This window comes from Stomoxys calcitrans, chromosome 1 (genome assembly GCF_963082655.1).
Source record: "Stomoxys calcitrans chromosome 1, idStoCalc2.1, whole genome shotgun sequence".
Classification (NCBI taxonomy): Eukaryota; Metazoa; Arthropoda; class Insecta; order Diptera; family Muscidae; genus Stomoxys; species Stomoxys calcitrans.
The window spans coordinates 74,131,185-74,154,012 of record NC_081552.1 but is presented as its reverse complement, the minus strand read 5'-3'; the positions used below and the strand labels follow the sequence as shown (position 1 = coordinate 74,154,012).

Here is a 22,828-nt window from a genome sequence, read left to right as displayed (position 1 = left end):
TTTTTTTTTTTTTTTGTTTGTCTACACTTCCATGCAGACCGAAACGATTGAAAAATAATTTTCCTGAGCTAAACCATAAGGAAAGTAATGAACCTGTTACTCTCATCTATTACACATCCATTATGCACTTACACTTGATTTTCCATTAAAATAATGTCAAAATAAAAATATTTTCTTGATATTTGTATACACGCCGGTCTATAGATTTATTTTCTGTGTACGTTTATCGTTCAAATGTCAAATGGGGGATAACATCATGAATAATGACATGAAACACTTGTTGTGTTATGGTTCATTGGGTTTTTTCTTAAGCCCTTATAGTAAGAACGAATAGTAGGAAAGCATGAAATGTCTTTGTCATCGTCTATGTTTTCCTCAATAGAATGGTACATTTTGTGAAGATTATAAAGGCATTTGTTGTCTTGGTGTTCTTGCATGGATTTCCAAAGGAGAATGCGCATTCGTAGTAAAATGAGAAATAACACAAGACATGACAAATGATTTTTGTACAATGATGTCGTCAAAAGAATAGAAAGAAAGTCTAGGACTTCTAAACATAGCAAAGGGTTGGGTTTTGGGGTGAAAGAAGTTTTTCTTTCACATATCACTGTAGAAGCTATTAATATTTTGGCAATGTTTTTCCCACTAAAACCTTATTCGGCATAGTTGAATTTGAAGTTTATGTATGAAAACCCATATTCAGCAAAGTAAGATGAAAGTCCAGCCATCAAAACTCATCTACTTGGGAGGCTAAGGGACTGTAATCTTAATTTTTCAACCACCGACTGGAAGATTGGTGGATTAGATGAGGCTGATGGGAGACCTGTCGTAATGCCCTACGTTTAAAAGGCCCAAAACCAAATTATAAATAAATGAAATTTGGCGTTAAGACCGCCCAGACCGGCCGTTTTCTAATAATAAAAGATTTCCGCGCTACGAAATAACCCCCAATTAATTAATTTCATTATTTCAAAGCGCAGATGTAATAACTCCTGATGCAAAAAATTAGAAAATACCTGTATTGTATCATCAACTACACCCAGAGAAAAGTTCATATCAAACATGCTCATTTCCGTAGAATGCGGTATTGATAGTAAAACAACACCGTATGGTATAAAAACAATACCGGGTGGTAAGGATGAAACATAAAATGCTTCGTACCGTTTAGTACCTTAGCCTTATTACCGAACTGGTATTGGTTTTAATACCAATCTGTTATTGGTTTTAGCATCAGACCGTTATTGGTTTTAGTTCCAAACCGTTATTGATTATTCCATCCCCTAATGAACCAAAAAAAAAAAACTATTAAAAATACTTTTAATCTAACTTTATTATGATTATTTATGTTAATAATTACCAAAAGTTATGTTACACCGTGACCAACCTCAATTCTTTGTATTCATATGAATACATCAACACAGCATCGTTTTCCACACAAAAGAGTATCATGTTTTTTTTTTCATTTTCACCGCCTTCGAGTATTTGAATAGCTTTTTACGCACTCAAATTTTATTAAAATATTTTATTTATTTCTTTAACCAATATTTTATAATGGCGTCAATATTTTTTGTACAAAGCTCAACAATAGCCTCCTTCTTAATAGCCTCTTTTGTCTGGTATTGAATTGATACCAAATGGTATTAAAAATCTTTGCCAATGACGCAAACAAAATAATACCAGGCGGTATTGGAAAAGTACCGTCATTTTTCTATCAGGGTACTTCACAAAACGGGCAATGAATGTTTCACGGTTTATTAATGCGTTCGCCAGAACTTTATTGGTAACCGGTTCTTCTACACGCTTATTCCAAATTTGCTCTTATGTACCCTTTTATATGTGAATAATAATATTTTTTATACCCACCACTATAGCATGGGAGTATAATAATCTAGTCATTCCGTTTGTAGCACCTCGAAATATTGATCTAGGACCCCATAAAGTATATATATTCTTGATCGTCTCGAAATCCTGATTCGAACTAGCCATGTCTGTTGAAATCACGATGGCGTTCGAACGCTTTCTATTGATGTAGGTCGTTGGGGATTGCCAATGGTTCAGAATTGGATATAGCTCCATGTAAACCGATCTCCCGATTTGATTTCTTAAGCCCCTGGAAGCCTAAATTTTCATCCGATTTGGCTGAAATTTTGCGCATAGTATTTTGTTATGACTTCCAACTAGAAGGGTACGGTCCAAATCGGTTTATAACCTGATACAGCTCCCATAAACACCGATCTCCCGATTTGACTTCTTGAGTCCTTACAAGCTGCGATTTTTATCCGATTTGGATGAAATTTTGCACATAGTGTTCTGTTATGATTTCCAATAACTGTGCCGTGTACGGTCCAAACTGGTTTATAACCTGATATAGCTCCCATATAAACTGATCTCCCGATTTGACTTCTTGAGTCCTTACAACTGCGATTTTTATCCGATTTGGATGAAATTTTGCATATAGCGTTTGGTTGTGACTCTTAACAACTGCGCCTAGTACGATCCAATTCGGTCTATAACTAGATATAGCTCCCATATTCTTGCAGAATCCATGGTGGTGGGTTCCCAAGATTCGGCCCGGCCGAACATAGCACGCTTTTACTTATTTTTTTTAAAGAGGTTTCCACCTCTTAACCCTGGACAGTCGTCCCTCGTCAAAATGACGATGCGAGACGGCTATTATCATTGTAAACAAAATAAGGATGACTTTCCGGGTTTAATAAACTTTTTCTTTATATGCAGATTTTCTAGCAAATAATTGCCCTTAACTGGGAATAAACACAAAATTTGCTGTTTCTGCGTCTACCGATAATGATTTCTAATTCCATAATCACTTGTTCTTCGCTTTAGTTTTAACTTTGAACTGGTAATAATACGCAAATATGCCTTTTACTGGATTCGTAAGCAAATTTCAATGGTATTTCTTGAAATAATTTTTGCAATAACTCGATAAAAATTTAGTTTTTAACTAAATGAAATAGCCCCCAAAAATTAAATAATCACCAAACTTTTTTTTTTGATTTTTTTCCTTTCTTTATTTGGGAATTATTTTATAATCAAAATAATCTCCAAACAATGTCGACAAAATAAATTCCAAATAAAACGGTACCCTACACCACCGAGTATACGTAATACTTTTAATACATAGCACTTATCTCCAAATCTAGTCAGACTTTAATTTTGCATACCTATTGAAATATCGAATAGAACCTTGTACGATTTTCTTACGATGGTACGAAAATTGTGGCTTCTACAGCCCGAAACGCCTGAAAGTTATATTTTTTTAAATCTGATTCGATTTTGATGAAATTTGAAATGAAAAATTTTGTAGAGATCGGACCAAAATTGTATCTACTACAGCTTTAAAAGGGCATTAAAGATATATAATGGAGTTATATATAGATCTGATCCGCTTCTGATGAAATTTTGCACACATATTGGGACATCACAAAAAGTACTTCGTGCCAAATTTGGTAAAGATTGGACCAAAATTGTGCCTTTGACAGCCTTAATAGGTCAAATCGGATGAAAGTTATATATGAGAGCTAAGTCTAAATCTGAACCGATTTACATAAAATGTTGCACATGTATTAAGACGTCATACGAAACATCTTCTGCTGGTAAAGATTGGACAAAAATTGTGGCTCCTGCAGCTTCAAAAGGGCATATCGGATGAAAGGTATATATGGGAGCTATATATAAGTCTAATCCGATTCTAATGAAATTTCTCACATATATTGGGACGTCAAAAAACGCACTTTGTGCCAAATTTGGTAAAGATCAGACTAAAATTGTGGCTTCTACAGCTTTAAAAGGGCATATCGGATGCCTTTTTTTTTGGCCTTACGATAAAATATACAATAGTAATTTATTTTAATAAAACAATAATAAAATCCACTCCAAACGCTCGCCAAAGGTCATACCCACTCTTCTTGGCTCTATTTTCTATTAATTTGATCATAAAATTAATTATATTTTTTAATTTTCAAGTTTTTTTTTTGCCTGTTAGGGCGAAGATCATTAAATTTTACAATTTTTGTTGGTTTCTCTTTTGAGACGAGCTCAATGATCGGAGATTTTCTTTGCAAATGGAAAAGGACTTCAACACACATCAACCACTATGGGATGCGTTTCGTCTTTGGTTAGAAGACTTTTCAACCATATTGGGTGTGATGGCTTCAAGGGCCGGGCGTTGGTATGTTGTATTTGAATCGTGTTAATTGCGAAAACGCCTCTATGACACAATTACCACAATAACCACGCTCGACAACCCTGGACATTAGCTGTACATTAATTATATTTTATTTATTCTTTAAATAAAACTAGTAAGGAAAGGCAAAAGTCGGTCGGGGCCGACTATATAATACACTACACCACCTAGTGTACGTGTTACTTTTAATATATAAAACTTATCTCCAAATATAGTCAGAATTTAATTTTGCATACCTATTGAAGCATTGACATATCCGATAAAAAATATATATGGGAGTAGTAAATTGAAATCGAAATCGAATTTTATGAAATTTTGCACACGTCTTGGGACGTCAAATTAAACATCCCATGCAAAATTTTATAAATATCGGACTAAAATTGTGGCTTCTACAGCCTGAACATTCCATATCGAATGAAAGATATATATATGAGCTATATCTAAATATAGACCGAATTTGACGTAATTTTGCACACATACGACAACATCGAACACAACACCTCGTACTAAATTTTTTTAAGATCGGACCAAAATTGTAGCTTCTACAGGCTTAAAACTCCATATCGGAGGAAAGATATATATGGGGGCTATATCTAAATCTGAATCGATTTTTATGAAATTTTGTACACATATGTAGATGTCGAATAAAACACCCCATGCCAAATTTTGTAAAGATCGGACAAAAATTGTGGCTTCTACAGCCTTAAAAGGCCATATTGGATGAACGATATATAAGGGAGCTGTATCTAAATCTGAAACGATTTTCAGGAAATTTTGCACACATATTAGGACGTCCAATAAATCACCTCGCGCAAAATCTTTTAAAGATCGGGCTAAAATTGTGGCTTCTAAAGCCTTAAAAGGCCATATTGGATGAACGATATATAAGGGAGCTATATCTAAATCTGGACCGATTTTTGTAAAACTTTGCACATATATGTAGACCTTAAATAAAACACCCCGTGCCAAATTTTGTAAAGATCGGAGAAAAATTTTGGCTTCTGCAAATGCAAATTTTGCCCATGAACATTTCACTATGGAACTGGGGTAAACTTCTCACATATTAATGAGCGCAGTCCGATTCAAGTTTAAGCTCAATGATAAGGGGCCTACTTTTTATAGCCGAGTGCGAACGGAGTTCCGGTACATGGCAAAGTCCCTCACAAATGTTGCCAGCATTAGGAGGGGAAAACCACCGCTGAAAATTGATGGTCTCGCCAGGATTGGAACCTAGGCGTTCATGCTAACATCTGCGCTACGGTTGTGTCTTCTACAGCCTTCAAACATATATATATATATATATATATAAATCTGAACCGTTTTTTTTTCAAAATCAATAGCGTTCGTCCTTGGGCCAAAGAAGTGGCATGTGCAAAATTTCTAGACAATCAGACAATAAATACGGCCTGTACCTTGATCACAAGAATACATGAACAGACAGACATAGCTAAATCGAATCAGGGAGTGATTCTAAGCTGATCGGTATACTTATCTATGGGTCTAGCTCTTCTCCTTCTTAGCGTTGCAAACAAATGCACAAACTTATAATACCTTGTACCACAGTAGTCGTGTAGGGTATAATTAAATGGTAACATTTTGATAGTTGGCTTTTAATATTTTATTTGAAAATAAATGTCCGTCCTTCCGTCTGTCGAAATCGGTCTATAACCTGATATAGCTCCTATATAAAGCGATCTGCCGATTTAATTTCTTGAGTCCTTTCAAGCCGCAATTTTTGTCCGATTTGGCTGAAATATCGCACATCGCGTTTTGTTATGACTGACAACAACTGTGCCAAGTAAGGTCCGAATCGGTATAAATATAACCTGATATAGCTCCCATATAAAGCGATCTCCCGATTTGACTTCATTAGCCTTTACAAACCGCAATTTTTGTCCGATTTGGCTGAAATTTTGAATGCAGTATTCTGTTAAGACTTGCAACAACTGTCCCAATTACGATCCAAATCAGCCGCTAACCTGATATAGCTCCCATGTAAACCGGTCTTTCGATCATCCTAGTTCGGTTCGTAGAGCTTTAATTTTTGCTGGTTTGACAAAAATTTGGTATGTAGAATAAAATTTCGCCCTTCAAGCAAATATATTTTGTATAAATTTTTTGCAGAATCCGTGGAGGTGGGTGCACAAGATTCGGCCCTGCCTGCCCTGTTATGTTTCAATTTATAATCAGGCGATTTTGTTTTATGTGTTTTTTTTTTTTGTGTGAATGCTTGGCAACCCAGGTATATGTATGAAATATAAACAAACTATAATTCACCTGATTACAAAAACAACCACAATGGAAACCGAAAAAACCTTAAATTTTATTGTGTTCTATTCAAAGATTAAAAGATTTTCACTTTCCCTTCTCCACACCATTGGCCATTGGAATGTTCGTCCCATTCAATTCACTCGCTGTGGTCATATATCATTTGATTGTAAATGCTATAGATTTGTATTATTCTTGGTTCATTGGCCATTTTTAGATCTTCATTTAGGCCAAGACAGTAGAAGAGCAACTCTCAGTCATTTACTAGAGATTAAAATGGTTTGTACTCTAAGATTTCAGAGCCAACATGTTGGGGAGAGTGCTTTTTTTTTTTGGGGGGGGGGTCTTTGTTTTTATTTGAATTGTTAAATTTAATGCTATTTCAGATTTTTCATTTCAGTTCAGACCATATTTTCTGTTTTTGTTTTTGCTTTTGGCTCGACGCTGTTTGAGCTGCTCGGTTCGTGTTCCGCTGGCTTGTTTGCTCGTGAGTGAGTGGTGTTTTCAGCTGTTGTTCTGCTCAAAATACTCGAAATAAGAGCGTTATGACACCCAAAGTTTCTTCTGCTGCCAAACTAACTTGTGGGACTATGCCATGGGAAAGCCATGTGCCTCGAGAGTACCGTAGGCCATTCCATTCAGAATGTCTTTCTTTCCCTATGGATGGGGGTTCTGAACGAAATGTTTGAGCGAAAAACCGTTTAGTCACTTCAGTTGTTGGCCATACGACGACGCGTGTTGATGACGACGACAGCCTCTACTCGGTGACGATATCGCCTCAACGTTTAATTTGTTTCTTATATTTTTGTCTTTTCTTTCGTTTACGGTTCGAAATATAATTACTCTGTTTTGTTTTAATGCTTTCGTCATCGTTGTGCGCTACCAAATGTTGTATTACTGCGCCTTCATTTGAAGCTTGACCGTGGTTGTTGTTGTAAATTCCCGGTAATTGGCTGATAAACGTGTTCCTACAGCGTCTTTGGGTCGTGTGTGTTTGAGTTTTGTTTTTAATTTAATGTAATTTGAGTAGAAACGCGTTTTTTGTCTGTTCATATTGCTTTTGTGGGAAACTCTTTTCGAAAACCCACGAAATGCAAAAAATCGGCAAAAGTTCCCAAAAACTTTAAAAATTTCACTCATTTGCGGTGCCATTTCATACATTAAGTTTTAAAAAGACATTGTGATCGCGTCTATTAGTTTTTGGCCTACTCAGTCTTGGTGCTGCGATTCGTTTTGGTGGTGATGTTGATTTGGCGTTCTTGCGTCCACAGTGTGTGAACAAATTTATTTCCCCATAACGACAAAAAAAAAAAACAACAACAACAAAAGAATACATACACATAATGCCAATGAAGTGATAATAATGTGTTACAATAACAAAAACATAATAACATATCGAAATCATATAAAACGGAAATGTATGTCATTGTGTGGCATGACAAAGAAAAAGCGAAACATCTTCCGCATACAAAACACTGATCTAGATTGGCTTGACCTGATTCCAAAACAGAACAACAAAACTTAGACACAAAAACCGTAGGATTCAAATGCACCTAAATAAAGTTTTCCATTAGAAAAACTCGTAGAGCCAAGCTAAATAATTTTTTTTTTTTTTTGCTACATAGGGGAAAACCTTATTTAGCCCGGCTGAATTAAAGTTTTTCTTTGTATTAAGATTTTTGCTATAGGAAAAACGTATTCAGCTAGGCTGAATTAAAATTTTTTCTATAGCAAAAACCCTATTCAGCCAGGACGAATTAAAATTTTTCCTATAGGTAAACCTTTTTTAGCCAGGTTGAATTAAGGTTTTTTTTGTATTAAGATTTTTGCTATAGGAAAACCTTATTCAGCCAGACTGAACTAAAGTTTTTCTATGGGAAAACCTTATTCAGCCAGGCTGAATTAAAGTTTTTTTGTATTAAGAGTTTTGCTATAAGAAAACCCTAATTCAGCTAGGCTGAATTAAAATTTGTCCTATACGAAAACCTTTTTTAGCCAGGCTGAATTAAAATTTTTCCTATAGGAGAACATTTTTTAGCCAGGCTAAATTAAAATTTGTCCCATAAGAGAACCTTATTCAGCCAGGTTGAATTAAGGTTTTTTTTTTGTATTAAGATTTTTGTTATAGGAAAACCTTATTCAGCCAGACTGAACTAAAGTTTTTCTATGGGAAAACCTTATTAAGCCAGGCTGAATCAATGTTTTGCTATGAGAAACCCTTAGTAGACGGGCTGAATGAAATTTTTCCTATAGGGACACCTTTTCAGTCGAGTTGAATTAAAGTTTTTCTGTAGGAAAATCTTATTCAGCCAGGCTGAATTAAAAAGGTTCGTAACGGTAATCTTTATTCAGCCGGGCTAAAATAAAGTTTTTCTGAATTAGGATTTTCCTATAGAAAATCTTATTCAGTCAGGCTGAATTTAAGTTTTCCTATAGGAAAACCTTACTAAGCAGTTCGAATGAGGTTTTCCTTTAGGACAACTCTAATTCATCCAGACTGAATAAGGTCTTCATATAGGAAATCTTTAATTGTGCCTGGAGAAAAGAGGGGTTTCCTGTTGGGAAACCTTATTCAGCCAGGCTGAATTAAAGTTTTCCTATATGAAAACGTTATTCAGCTGACTAAATTATAGTTTTCCTATAGGAAACTCTTATTTAGCCAGGCTGAATCAGAGTTTTCCTATAGAAAAACCTCATTCAATCAGGTTGAATTTAAGTTTTCTTATAGTAAACCTTATTCATCCTGGCTTAATACGGTTGTCCTATAGGCAAACCTTATTTAGCTGGGCTGAATCAAGATGTTTCTATGGAAAAGCTTATTCAGGCATGTTAAAAAAAGTTTTTTTTTTTACCCTCCACCATAGGATGGAAGTATACTAATTTCTCCATTCTGTTTGTAACTCCTCGAAATATTCATCTCAGACCCCATAAAGTATATATATTCTTGATTGTCATGACATTTTATGTCGATCTAGCCATGTCCGTCCGTCTGTCGAAAGCACGCTAACTTTCGAAGGAGTAAAGCTAGCCACTTGAAATTTTGCACAAATACTTCTCATAGGTGTAGGTCAGTTGGGATTGTAAATGGGCTATGTCGGTCCATGTTTTGATATAGCTGCCATATTTAACAGATCTTGCATCTTGACTTCTTGATCCACTAGAGGGCTCAATTTTTATCTCATTGGGCTGAAATTTTGCATGAGGTGTTTTGTTATGGTTTCAAACAACTGTGCTGAGTATGGTTGAAATAGGTCCATAACCTGATATATTGGGTTGCCCAAAAAGTAATTGCGGATTTTTCATATAGTCGGCGTTGACAAATTTTTTCACAGCTTGTGACTCTGTAATTGCATTCTTTCTTCTGTCAGTTATCAGCTGTTACTTTTAGCTTGCTTTAGAAAAAAAGTGTAAAAAAAGTATATTTGATTAAAGTTCATTCTAAGTTTTATTAAAAATGCATTTACTTTTTTTTAAAAAATCCGCAATTACTTTTTGGGCAACCCAATAGCTGCGATATAAACCCATCTGGGATCTTGACTTTTTGAGCCTCTATAGGGCGCAATTATTATCCGATTTTTGTGAAGTTTTGTACAACGGCTTCCCCCATGACCTTCAACTTACGTGTCAAATATGGTCTGGAATCGGTCTATAGCCTAATACAGCTCACCTATAAAATGATCATCCTATTTTCCTCTCTTATTCGATTTGGCTGAAATTTTACACAATGACTTCTACTATGGTGAGATAGCTCAGATAGCATAGCAATTCTTTTCTTTTATCCTTTCGTTGGCTTTATTTGCCTAAAAAGAGACACCGGGAAAATAACTCGACAAATGCAATCCATGGTGGAGGGTATATAAGATTCGGCCCGGCCGAACTTGGCACGCTTTTACTTGTTTTAAAATCTTATTTTTCCATACATTTCGGTTTTTTTTTTGAGATTGCTTTTGTCTTCTAGTGTGTTAATTTGGAGTGTCTGTCCTTTTATACCAGTGATGTCTAAATATAACGCAAAGTAAAGTATTGTATTTGTATGGTTCTATATCAGGCATATTCGTCCGTCCCAAAAAAATATATTCTTCCAGTCAAGCGTTTCTGCATTCTTGGTCTTTTCTCCATTGTCTATCTTCATTCATCCAGTACATTCATATTTTAGTCATTCCATATGGTTGCTATAAAAAAGACATCATGTATGGTATTTTCAACACATAATAGTCCCTAGAAGATTTTGCAATATGCAAGATTCTCCTCTAGTACTGTTTATTAGTTTTATGCATATATTTTTCTTTATTTTTTTTTGTGTTTTATAGATTTACTAATGCCAGAGGCTTTTGCTACATCACCAAGTATATGCGGTTTCAAATGCTAGCCATTAAAATGTTGAAAGTTTCCATTCAATATGTGTTCGATAAAATGGTGCATTTAGTGCATTCGGATGCCAAACACCCTTAGAGTGTTGGTTGTTTTTGTTGTTTTGTCTTCACAGAAAAATGCTGCCATCAATGCTGCTGCACCCACCTTCTAGTTGTTCTGACACATTGGCAAGAATCACATAGTGTGAATGATTTCATGTTCGCTAAATAAACAAAAAAACAAAAACCGGCAACAAACTTATTCATTCAGTTTGTTTTGTTTTGCTTTTATGGCTTCTTCACTTGCTGCATGACATACAGGGTGGCGATTTATTGATGGATGAGAGGACAAGAGTTTCGTTTGGAAGAATGAAGAGATCTGTGTATAGTAGCAGTCTGCAATCAAACTCTTTTCGACAACTTGGGATATTTTGTTATCATGTTGACTTGAAAACAAAGTATGATTCCACATTCGGAACCAGACTTTTATATCTAGTGGTAAACGTGCCCTATATGTTGCATAACTTAAGCTAAGCTTCCCCGAATTTTTCTAGCTACGATCGACAACATTAAAGATGAAGCTTATTTCATACATTTGGAGGGAGATATCAATAAGACAGCTAAGGCTGTAAGTGTAGTTGTCACACCAACAATGGTATATGATATTGGGGTCTGGCGGATGCCACTTCAAAAATACAGCTAAGGTTCAATATTCAGCCGGATTAAAAATCGCTTAATAAAAACTGTACCACTATACCTAAAGCAGAGAGCAGATTGGAACTATAGTATCGTTGGTAACAGTAGGTATGTAGAATTCCTTAACTGTCGCATATCTTAACGAGATTGCTAAACAGCTCAAAATCCATCTGATGTGGCTGCCGGCCAACAGAGATATATTCAGTAGAACAGATGAGATTGCAAGTCTGTAAACTACTTACACATTCCATGGAAACTGCTGAAAACCAAGCTATTTCTTCGAGATATGGTTCAAAGGGAAACGGATGTTAGATCGTTTCAAAATTAATTTGTTAACACTTCAGTATTATGTGGCCTAGTTTAAACAAGAAGAGGTGTACCGCTTGTGCGTTTTCATTTGGTGAATTAGAGGATGTGAACATTCTACAGTTATGTGTCTTTCTAAAGCGATCTGTTTGGTTCAACGGTAAGACTAACTAGGAAGCATGCTTCTGTGGTATACGTAGCTTCTGTGGAGTGGCAGTCTTTAAATCGACTCACTAACATAGACCCTTTTAGTCCATTGCGATACCACAACGAGTCTCCCGGATCACGCTCAAATTCAGCTTACCATTAAACACGACAACGGAATTTTTCAATAATTTAACACGTACTTCTTAATTCAATCAGATGGCTAACAGGGCCACTGAGGTAATCCAGGAAATTTTAGCACGCACAAGCTTGCAAGACTAGAAACTTGTTTACAAACTCCAGGGGAACTGGAATGTTTGGGTTTGCCTCTGGTAACATGTAAGGTTATTCATCATAATAAGACCCAAAAGACAACGGATTACAGATGAACACAAATAGGGGCTGTAAACGCTGCAAAATTATGTGACCCAATATGCACTAAAAGTCGTTAGCTAGAACCGAAGTCTCTCTCACCCAGACCGTCATGTCAGGTCACTGTCTGATTGGAAAACATGCTGGTAGACTAAAGGTTGCAAGCAACGGTTTTTGTAGCATCTGTGAGAAAGTCGACAAAGAGGATACAATAGATCATTTGTTGTGTGCCTCTCCTGCACCAGTATGAAGAAGAAGTTCAACTTAAATTTCTTTGTAGACTTATCTGAAATCGTGGGTGTGAACACCCACAGGTTATTAGGCTTAATAAAGCGATCTGTCAACAGTAAGAACAAGAAGGTATATTACCTCTTCTGTTCCTGTGGTATTGTAATGGACTAAAGTGTCCAAGTGAGTCAGATTTCAGATTGTCTCTTAAATCACACATGTCCTTGATGATTTTTACCAAAGTGTCTTGGATTAACTATTTTTTCGAACATGCATCATCTGTGTCTCTATGAACATGTTGAAAGTCAGCATGCTATTTCACAAGACAACTGCAAGTTGATTAACTCAACACGATTTTGTGGATTTTTACCAACGTTTTCTTTTATTAACGAATTTTTTCGTTAGTGTCATCAGTGTCTTTGCAACTACGTTGCAAATAAGCATAACATTTGATTTGGTTGCAGCACTTATCGACAATCCCAAATTATTTTATGGAGTTTTGCCCACATTTCCTTTTATTAATGACTCTTTCATCATTGTCTCTACAACCACATTGGAACTTAACATACCATTTGTTACGACAACTGCAATTTTCCATAATCTAATAAGGGTTTTTTATGTTCCCAACGAGATTTGTATTAACGACTTTTTGGGTCGGGCATCATCAGTGTGTCTGCCACCACTTTAGAAGTAATCATACCGCTAGACTTGGCAACTGCACCATGGTATAATTCAAGACGATTTTGTGAATTTTCGACGACGTTTCTTTACATTATCGACTTTTTTGGACTGGCATCATCAGTGTCTCTATGACCATATTGAACTTCAATATATTATTTGGCGCAACAACTGCAGTTTTCAAATATTCAAAACGGTTTTGTTGAATTTTCCCAACGAGTTTTGTATTAACGACTTTTTGAGTCAGGCATACTCAGTGTCTCCACGGCCACGTTGAAAATTGTCATACCATTTAACTTGACAACTGCAACTTTAAACAACTGAACACGATCTTGCTAAGGATTGAGAACATGAAAAAGTTGTTTTATACAAGAAGAGATGGTAAAAGTAAACATTTTCTTGGATATGCATCATCTGTGTCTCGACCATAACAATAGCAGTCAACATGTCTTATAACTTGATAGCAGGATATTGCAATAACTCAACTCAGCTTATTTTTCTGTCAACAATTTATTCGGCCACATATCATCAGTGTCTCTGAGAACCCGTTGAAAGGAATAGAATATGGAGCAAACTTCTATTAATCACGCTACCCCGGCAGTGCTTCCCCGGAGCGTAAGCCCACACTCACACAATTATTCACTTGCCAAGTATCAAGCATTGGTGTTCCTCATCTGCGCATGCGTGAAGATTTCATCGCGTTCCTCGTCGTTCAATGGAACCCGTTTTATCCACATATCTGCCGAGACTTCCTAGATACACATCTGCAAGTTCATTAAATTTGGTTTTTTTCGGTCCATGCATTCATATTGCTTCTATATAAACCGATGCCCAGATTGTTACTTCTCATTTTTGTTTTAAATATACATAGATGAAGGAAATAAGCGATATTATCGATATTTAGTATTAGGTATATCGAATGTTGCAGAATTTCTTGAGGATCCAACATTCATCCACAAATTCCCAACTCGTCATCGCCACCGCCCTGGACATCTCCTTTACAATGTTCAGTAGTTCAACAAAAAGCACGTGCGCAAGACCGGCCACAGGTCTGCCTGCCTTGGAGGATCCTCTCCTCTCAAACTTGAATTGAAAGACTTGAGGGCCACCATACTGTCCTCGTACATTCTCAGTGGCAGGTACATCTTCCGGAACTCCTTAGCGGTCAACGTAAAGGCACAATCCTCTTTCTGAAAGAACGTAGACCCGTCCGGCCGATTAATTGTCATACCAAAGTCGAGTGTCTCCGAGTAAGCCCACAGTCCCGTCCCTTCCTTCGTCCAGGTGTCGTCAGTGAACACCGAGGTCTGAACACCCTAACTCAAACACAGCATCCGCCTCCCAATCCTCCATTCCGGGAAAGAATCGGTCTCGGCGACAGGTAGTCTAAGAACATCCTGAGCCTACTTTTCTCAACAGTGGCAGTGTCCGCTTCTCTCAGCATGCCGAGTTTCCTCAGACTAAGCTCCACCACACTCACGGCACACTCATGAATGTATTCCTCAACAGGTTGTAAATTCAGCATCCCGCCCAGACTCGCCTGCGGTGTGGATTTTAACGGTTTCGTGATCCAGATATAGGCCAGCTTGTCCACCTTTCGATGTTTTTAGATCCGTGAACTCTTCTCCACAGCCTTCCATTATACCATATGCGCCATATGTCAGCACAGATAGGGACAGCAAACAAATGCCATATTTTTGACGCTCTTTTACCATTTCCTTTCCATAAGGTTTGCCATTTCATGATGGAAATTATTAAAATTTACTACCGCAATTTGGAGTCAGTGGCCTCAACGTTGAGAACGCTACGATGAGGCTCATTTCTGGCTGAATGGCTTCACCAATAAGCAAATTATGCGTTATTGGTCAGACAGCAATCCACACGTTCTCCATGTTTAGTGCGGTTTATTGGCCGGCTTCATCATTGGGCCGTACTTCTTCTGTGATGATCAAGGCCGGCCCGTTACTGTGAGTTGGAATCGCTACCGTTCAATGCCAACATAATATTTTTGGACCCAGTCGGATGATATGGAATTGGAGGACATGCGGTTCCAAAAGAACGGCGCCACAAGCCACACAGTAAATGTCACAATCAATTTATTGGAAACCAATTTTGGAGAACATGTTATCTCACAAAATGCTCCAGTCGATTGGCCGCCTCGATCGTGCAATTGGACATCGTTAGACTATTTCTTTGGGGCTACGTCAAGTCCACGTCAACAAGCCAGCGACGATTGATGAACTTCGTACGGATATCGAACGCGAAATTGCAGGAGTATCGGCCAATTTGTGCTTGAAACCCGTCGAGAATTGGGTTCAGCGTCTGGACTGCTGTAAGCGTGCCCGTGGTGGCCATGCATCGAACGCATTTTCAGAGGAATACAGAATTTCATTAATATCCAAAACCGTTTTTGTTTTATTTAAAGAAAACTTGTAACGCTCATATTGAAAGACCCCATACATCTATTGTAGTTCGGGCGAACTTCCCACTTCCTACCAAACATCCTTCTAAAGGCATAGAAGGCGCCTTTCCTCCGTATTCCTTAACCAGGACAATTTCGAATAGAGGACTAGGCCTATGTATTTCACTCTTGACAAGTGCAGAGACGGAAGTCTGAAATGCAGTATCTTATTACATTTCCGAGTGAAGAGCACCAGCTGCGTCTTCGTTGGGTTCATCTCCGTTGATATCCGATAAGACTTCGTTTATCCCAGAGAATTGGCGAGAATACCCTTCCTTGAGGCGTTCCCCTTGTCAATCGCCTTCGGACCACACTTTTTTCCAAGTTCGTATTAATAAACCCGCCGCGAAGCATTTCTTCCGTTCACGAGGAGAAACTCGGTAAGATCCCCCTGTGGTTCAATCCGGCGACTATCGGGTCGATCTATCTCCACGTTATTAAAGGCGCCTAAATATCGCAAAAGGCAGCCATCGTGTACTCCTTCTGTTTGAGACTCATCTCGATCATTCTTATCACTTCATGTGGTGCCGTCTCCACCGACTCCCCATACTCGTAATTTTGTTTGTTACTCACCTTAACTTGTTCCTCTTTGTTCTTCTGTGAAAATTTTGTTAATGAAAATGTTGTAAACTTCCTGCCACATTTTTCTCTTATTTAATAAATTTCTTATCATACTCTTACGAACCCTGTATATGACTTTCTTCTTATCACCACACAGAGAGCCATACAGAGAGTAACACATGGAAAGGCCGTGTATTATATTCGAAAACACTGAGTACACCATACGTACGTACGCCAACGAACTTCATTACAGAACGAAACGCTTAAAGTCAATGAGCTAAGCCCCAAAGAAAACACTCTAACGATTGTGATTAATTCAATTTATGAAGCGCGCCAAGTTAAACATTTGTTTTCTACACCATATTAATAACATCAAATTATTAATTTTGTGTGCCTGGAATAGAGAAGACTCACTCCACAGTAACAAGACAAATGCGAGTAACCACAAAATATTGAAACAAAACAAAAAAAAAAATAATAATAAATAGTAGGAAGATATGCAAAATATGGGCAATTAACGCCTTCAACATCACTCACCATCAACATCATCGACATCGACATCGACATCGCCATCGCCATATCACACTTCAGTGGTAATAGTTTTTGCCATCTTCGTCATCATCGTTAATCAGTCAGTAGCTGCAGTTGTTTGACTGAAAATGTATTTAGAAAACGGACGACGTTGTAGATAAAATCGAATGTAATATTGTACGCTAAAATCGGGGAAAAAAATAATAAAAGAAAAGTATACAAAAAACAACAACAAATATAACAACATGATTTTATTACTTCGCGCTGATAATGTCCCAACGCCTGGCAATCTTCGTAGAGGAAACCATCACCAGAAGCAGCAGCATTGAGTTTCAAATCATACCGTAGTGTTCCTTTGCATTACATTCGAACGAACCAATGTTTGTGAAAAACCCAATGGCGGACAGTGTTGTGGATGAAGTGCTAAAAGATATTTTATTTTTGAAAAATAATTGTGTTAGTATTGAAAAAAATATGTATATTTTTACTAAATATTAAGAACTATTTATTAAAAAAAAAAAAATCCCTTAAAAGAGGTCCGTGGCGCAGCATTTGTAAGGAACCAAGTGTCTGTGTCTCCTTTAACCGATACGTTTGTTTTGGAATCACCATTCACCTGATGATTTTCATTCAGGCAATTATAGTAAGAATAAGCCAAGGTTATGGTGTGTTAACTCTGTTGTAAGGCATGATGCTCTTTCAAACCCATTCCCATTATTTATTCAGATGAGAAAGCTACGGCGCTGCTCTCTCCGATGTTTCGCCATGGGATGGTGAGAATTCCTTTTCATCCGTTGGGATTTGAACCACTGCACAGTGGACGAAATGGCTAATTCAGCTGTATAAAATTAATATCTTGAAACCCATAAAAGCTAGATAGCTGACATTTGGCGGGAATGCTTAGTGCTACGCCAGCTTTCATGAAGGTGAAAATTTGCCAGATCGAGTTGTTGTTTTTATCATGAAGGTAAAAATTTGCCAGATCGAGTTGTTGTTTTTAAGTTGTGGCTAAAGTGGTTTTTAAAAAGGCACTTCCTCAATACCTCGTTGGAAGTTAAATTTAGACATCATTATTATCTTTCAAGTCTTTTTACCACCACTCACCACTGAAGGATGGGGGCATATTCATTTTGTAATTCCGTTTGCAAAACATCGAAATATCCATTTCCGACCCTACATATATTCTTGATCAACGTAAAAATCTAAGGCGATCTAGCCATGTCCGTCCGTCTGTGAGTTGAAATCACGCTACAGTCTTTAAAAATTGAGATACTGAGCTGAAACTTTGCACAGACTTTTTTTTCGGACTATTGGACTATATCTTAATATAGCCCCCATATAGACCGATCCGATCTTAGGCCTATAAAAGCCACATTTATAGTCCGATTTTTCTGAAATTTGGGACAGTGAGTTGTGTCATGCCAGTCGATAACCTTCCTCCATTTCGCCTAGATCGGTTCAGATTTGGATATAGCTGCCATATAGACCGATCTCTTGATTTAAGGTGTTGAGCCGATAAAAGGCGCATTAGTTGCCCGATTTAGCCAAAATTTCTTACAGTGCGTTGTGTTAGGCCCTTCGACTTCCTTCTTCAATTTAGCCTAGATCGGTCCAGATTTGTACATAGCTGCCATATAAACCGAACTCTCGATTTAAGGTCTTGGACCCATAAAAAAGCGTATTTATTGTCCGATTTCACTGAATTTTGGGACAAGTTGCGTTAGACCCATCGACAAATTTCTTCAATTTGGCCAATAAACAAATTTTGAACATCTATCGTTTGATTTTCGTGATCACTGTAGTTTTGTCGATAAGTGGGATGGTCACTAGTCCGCCGCAACCCTATCTGTAGACTGTGACTTAATTCTCCCCCTTTCCACGAGTTTATACATATATATTTTTTTTTTTACAAATTTGGGGATATCATTCTATGATTGCAGATGCAATGTGATCTACATGCTTTCAATATCTACTTCGCCGTAGACTTCTGTTACTATCACTCGGATAACACTTTTTCTTAGCAATTGGCAACACCTCAGCTTGGATATGTGTTAACAACTTCAATATACCTTAACTAACAACAACGAGACCACATTAGATGTATTATTCTTTTCTTCTTTATAGAGTCTTGCCTTTGTTACCACCATAAGCTCGTTTGTCGAATGTTCTTCAATTATTGCGGATAATTTTTGAAACTGGTGGCGATAAGAACATGATTATAACTCTTTTTCTTGCCTCCAACTTTTTTGAAACTGTCCGGTGCAATTAAATCTAGGTCATCATTTATATCGCTGTTTATTGATCTGCGAAAATCTATAAAACTCGGTTGAATTCTTCCATATTTCCTCAAATTTTATGTCAAACACTCATATATATATTTTAATTTATATCATAGCGTTGATTATCACTAGATTTGGTTTCATCAATTATAGCCTAAAGTTTTTGAAAAATCATCTTTTGGTTGTGCCATATTATAAGCAGAGTTCGCTTGGTATTGTAGCTTAAATTGCATATATATTAAAATATTGCAGCTGATTTTACCTTCAGTCTTTTAAAAACGATCAACATAAACAATAAAATAAGATTTCAGGGTGGAAAAATTTGGACAAAAATGGATCTACTCCATTAAATGAAAAAATATGATATTAGACAAAAGCAAAAAAAAAGTAGAAAATTATGTTGCTGTTTATGAGTAAACAAAGAAGTCACAATTCATGAAAACAATTTTTTCGTAGATCGATTTTGTGAAGTCCGTTCGTCCGTCCATATTTGAATTTGGCTTTTTGGTTCCAAAAAGTCTCGACCGTAAACCTAGGATTGATTTACGGTGGTGGGAGTCTAAGAGTCGGATTGACCGATGTTGTTAATGTAAAAAGCAGAAGGTTTTTTTGTTTTCTAATAAAAACTAAATAATGTGCCATTTTCTGTGAAACATTTCAAAAAAAAAAAAAATGCAATTTTTTTACAAATGTCACTTTTTGTGCCACTATTTGAAAATTTCCAACCGTAATGCTGTCCACAGCTAGTTTAAGGAGCACATAAAATAACAAGTCAGTGGTTTGAAACATCGAAAATACATAACTATTTCTCTATTGTGAAATTTTAATTATGACGCGCTAGATTCGCCGTTTTGTGCACTGTGCACTGTCATGTTTTGACATATTGAGACCTCACCCTAGCCAGACTGTGTTCACAGCCTGTAGTGGTACGTGGTTGGATAACAATTGACAAATTCCATTTGGTTCTTTATCTATGAATAAAATCTTTAAAGTTAGAATGCGTTTTTTTTGCAGTGTTCTTCAGTTTAGTAATTTTCTATTTGTTTCTCTTTGCATTATCATTACAGTTGGAATTACTGCAAAGACAGGTCACAGATTTGGCTGACACTCAGGTAATAGCGGAAGATCGCACCACACGCACAAAGACCGAATATGCTGTACTGCAAGCCCGGTATCACATGCTCGAGGAGCAATTTCGAGAGGTAAAGTGTTCGAATTTACATTTTAACGTTTAGCAAACTTAGACTTCCTTCCCCCCACTTACAGTCTGAACTGCGTGCCGAAGAACGTTTAGCTGAAGAACAAAAACGCCATCGTGAATTATTAGCTCGCGTCGAACGTGAGGCCTCTTTGCAAAATGAAAATTGCCAAATTAAAATCAAAACCATTGAAATTGAGGCAAATGCTTTGCGCGAAGAAAACCAACGTCTGCGCGTGCTCTGTGATAAGCAAGCAAGTGATTTGCATCGTACCGAGGAGAAACTGGAATTGGCCCGTGATCAAATTGTCGCCATGCAACAAGAAATCGATGAGGCTATGCAAAAGGAGCGTAAATATGAGCAGGATAAGAAAACTTCGGAGGAGTTAATGTTGGAGTTGAGCAAAGAATTGGAACGTTTGAGAGCGGAAACTGGACCTGCCATGCCCACCACCTCACCTGAGGCTATAAGACTGGAAGAGTTGCATCAGGAATTGGAGGAGATGAGGCAAAGGAATAAAAGTAAGTACCGCAATTTTTTTAAAGAAGGAAAGCTTTCAACATCCCTCTATAAATCTCCCCCCAGGTCTGGAGGAACAGAATGAAGAACTGCAGGCGGCTGTGTTAACCCGCGGTGTTGAAGAAGGTCGCCATCTTCTGAATGGCACCCTGAATAGTTTGGCTCAAGAATTGGAAGAAATGTCACAAGCACAGGTAAATGTTTAACTGTTGAAAGCTACCTGAGATGCATTAAGCACGATTTCGAAAGATTTACTTAAGCACTTTTATTGTTTTGTGTGTTCACTTTTCCGCTCGCCGCTCACTTTTCCGCTCGCACTTTGTTTTTGCACCATTTGCTTCTATAAAAGGAGGAGCTTTTAATCCATTTTTTTAAAATGCCTTCATAAGTTTTGCTAGTATTTTAGTTTGCTTTTTGAATAACTTAAAATATGCTCTAATTGCATTTCGAAACTGATATCACCAGCTTTGCAAACAAAATGCACCCTCATTTTGCTTTATTTGATTACATGAATCTGCTCTCTAAACTGTAATTGATCTTGTTAAATTCACTTGTTTATTTATGATCAGTTTTTACTAGTTAGTCCTTAGCACTCCTGTTAACATCCCCCCACTCTCCGGTAGATGGCGCTATACTATGTTTGAAAGTCCTTTTTGTTGTTGTCTATATTTATACCCACCACGACAATGTCTACTTTCTCAATTCGTTTGCAAAATATCGAAATATTAATTTGCGACTCCATAAACAATACATATTTCTGATCGTCAAATGAAATTAAGAAGATTTGGCGATCTAGATACGATCTTGTTGCGACTAGTTGTTTTTTACATAGGCATATCGGTTGTAATTTGATGCAGCTGTGGGGGCACAGAATGCGCACTTGGCATTCGATGAAATTTGACAGTACGCGTTATGGTGGTCTTTGTGCCAAATATGGTAACCATAAATTCAGATTTGGTATAGCCTCCATATCTGCCAAATTGTTGGCAGATGACTTTGTAATTTTTTAATTTAATTTATTGATTCAATAACTAAGCAAAACGAGGCCCAATACAGTTAACAAAATGACAGCATTAATGCATACCACTCCATTTATGAGATTGAGTGAGGTGAAAGGACACGCAGTAGGCAAACACTTCACACTCTGATCACTGTGTTCGTCTTAGAAATAAATTAAATAGGAGAGTAGAGAGAGAGAGAGAGAGAGAGAGACGAAAGCCATTAAAAAAATATAAATGAAAAGCCGGCAAAGAGATCAAAATAAGTCGCAACGACTAGAATACCGCTCCGTCAGCCATCTTAGACCCTTGCAGAGATCCAAAATGACTCGGGGGTAGAAAGACTTCAGAGAGGTCAGTGAAGAGAAGAGGAATTCACTCATAATCCTATGCCTTCTCCCCGTCAGCGCGCGGCTCAGGCTCAGCAGATGATTAACCGTTTTAGATTCTTCCCCAACCCCACAGATCCTGTAGAAATCCTCATTTTCCCAATCTCATCGCCATGTCAGCGATCTAGCATTGATGTGTACGACGCCCACCAACAATCCAAGGTTACGCTGCTCGAGAAAAATCGCGTCCTCGTTCCGGAGAACCCCAATCCTGCAAGGCTAGCCCACGCCGAGTCAGCACATTCGTCATAATAGGAATCTACCATCCAAAACAATCAACATAGAGGGGGTTCACCATAGGCGTCGCACTGCCAGAGTCCATCTGCGCTCCAAACCTTGCCAGTTCGTTCCCCGTCACCCCTTGATGACGCGGAACCCGGCATAATCTGACGTTCCTTGCATCTCCCGTCAAGCGATGACCTTACGTGACCTGCAGCCAGCGTTGCTTGACTGCCCACATAAATTCCGACAGACTGAAAGGGCCGCCTCTCCTGGCTCACGATCATATCCCAGTCCCAGTATGGCGGGTTGCCCCCAGACCAAAGCCCTCTCCCCCGGAAAGACAACCTCCAGGTCGCCTTCGAAGAAAAATCCGCCCGGTACATACAATAGTTCGTCGGGTCGCCAATGTGATGGAGACGTC

The 22,828-nt window shown here is 37.6% G+C and overlaps 1 protein-coding gene across 11 annotated transcripts in view; it reads left to right on the top strand.

The window, feature by feature from the left end:
* The window catches only part of LOC106092346 (rab11 family-interacting protein 4B), a 416,788-nt gene that overhangs the window by 375,459 nt on the left and 18,501 nt on the right, over window positions 1-22,828 (top strand). For 9 of the 11 annotated variants that reach the window (XM_059370577.1, XM_059370581.1, XM_059370596.1 and 6 more), the window contains 3 exons: window positions 20,148-20,282; window positions 20,347-20,800; window positions 20,865-20,992. In XM_059370577.1, the coding sequence (XP_059226560.1) occupies window positions 20,148-20,282; window positions 20,347-20,800; window positions 20,865-20,992 (717 nt within the window). Of the gene's footprint in view, window positions 1-16,860; window positions 17,258-20,147; window positions 20,283-20,346; window positions 20,801-20,864; window positions 20,993-22,828 lie in introns of those variants that run through there. The other 2 variants (XM_013259181.2, XM_013259179.2) reach the window with 2 other exon arrangements.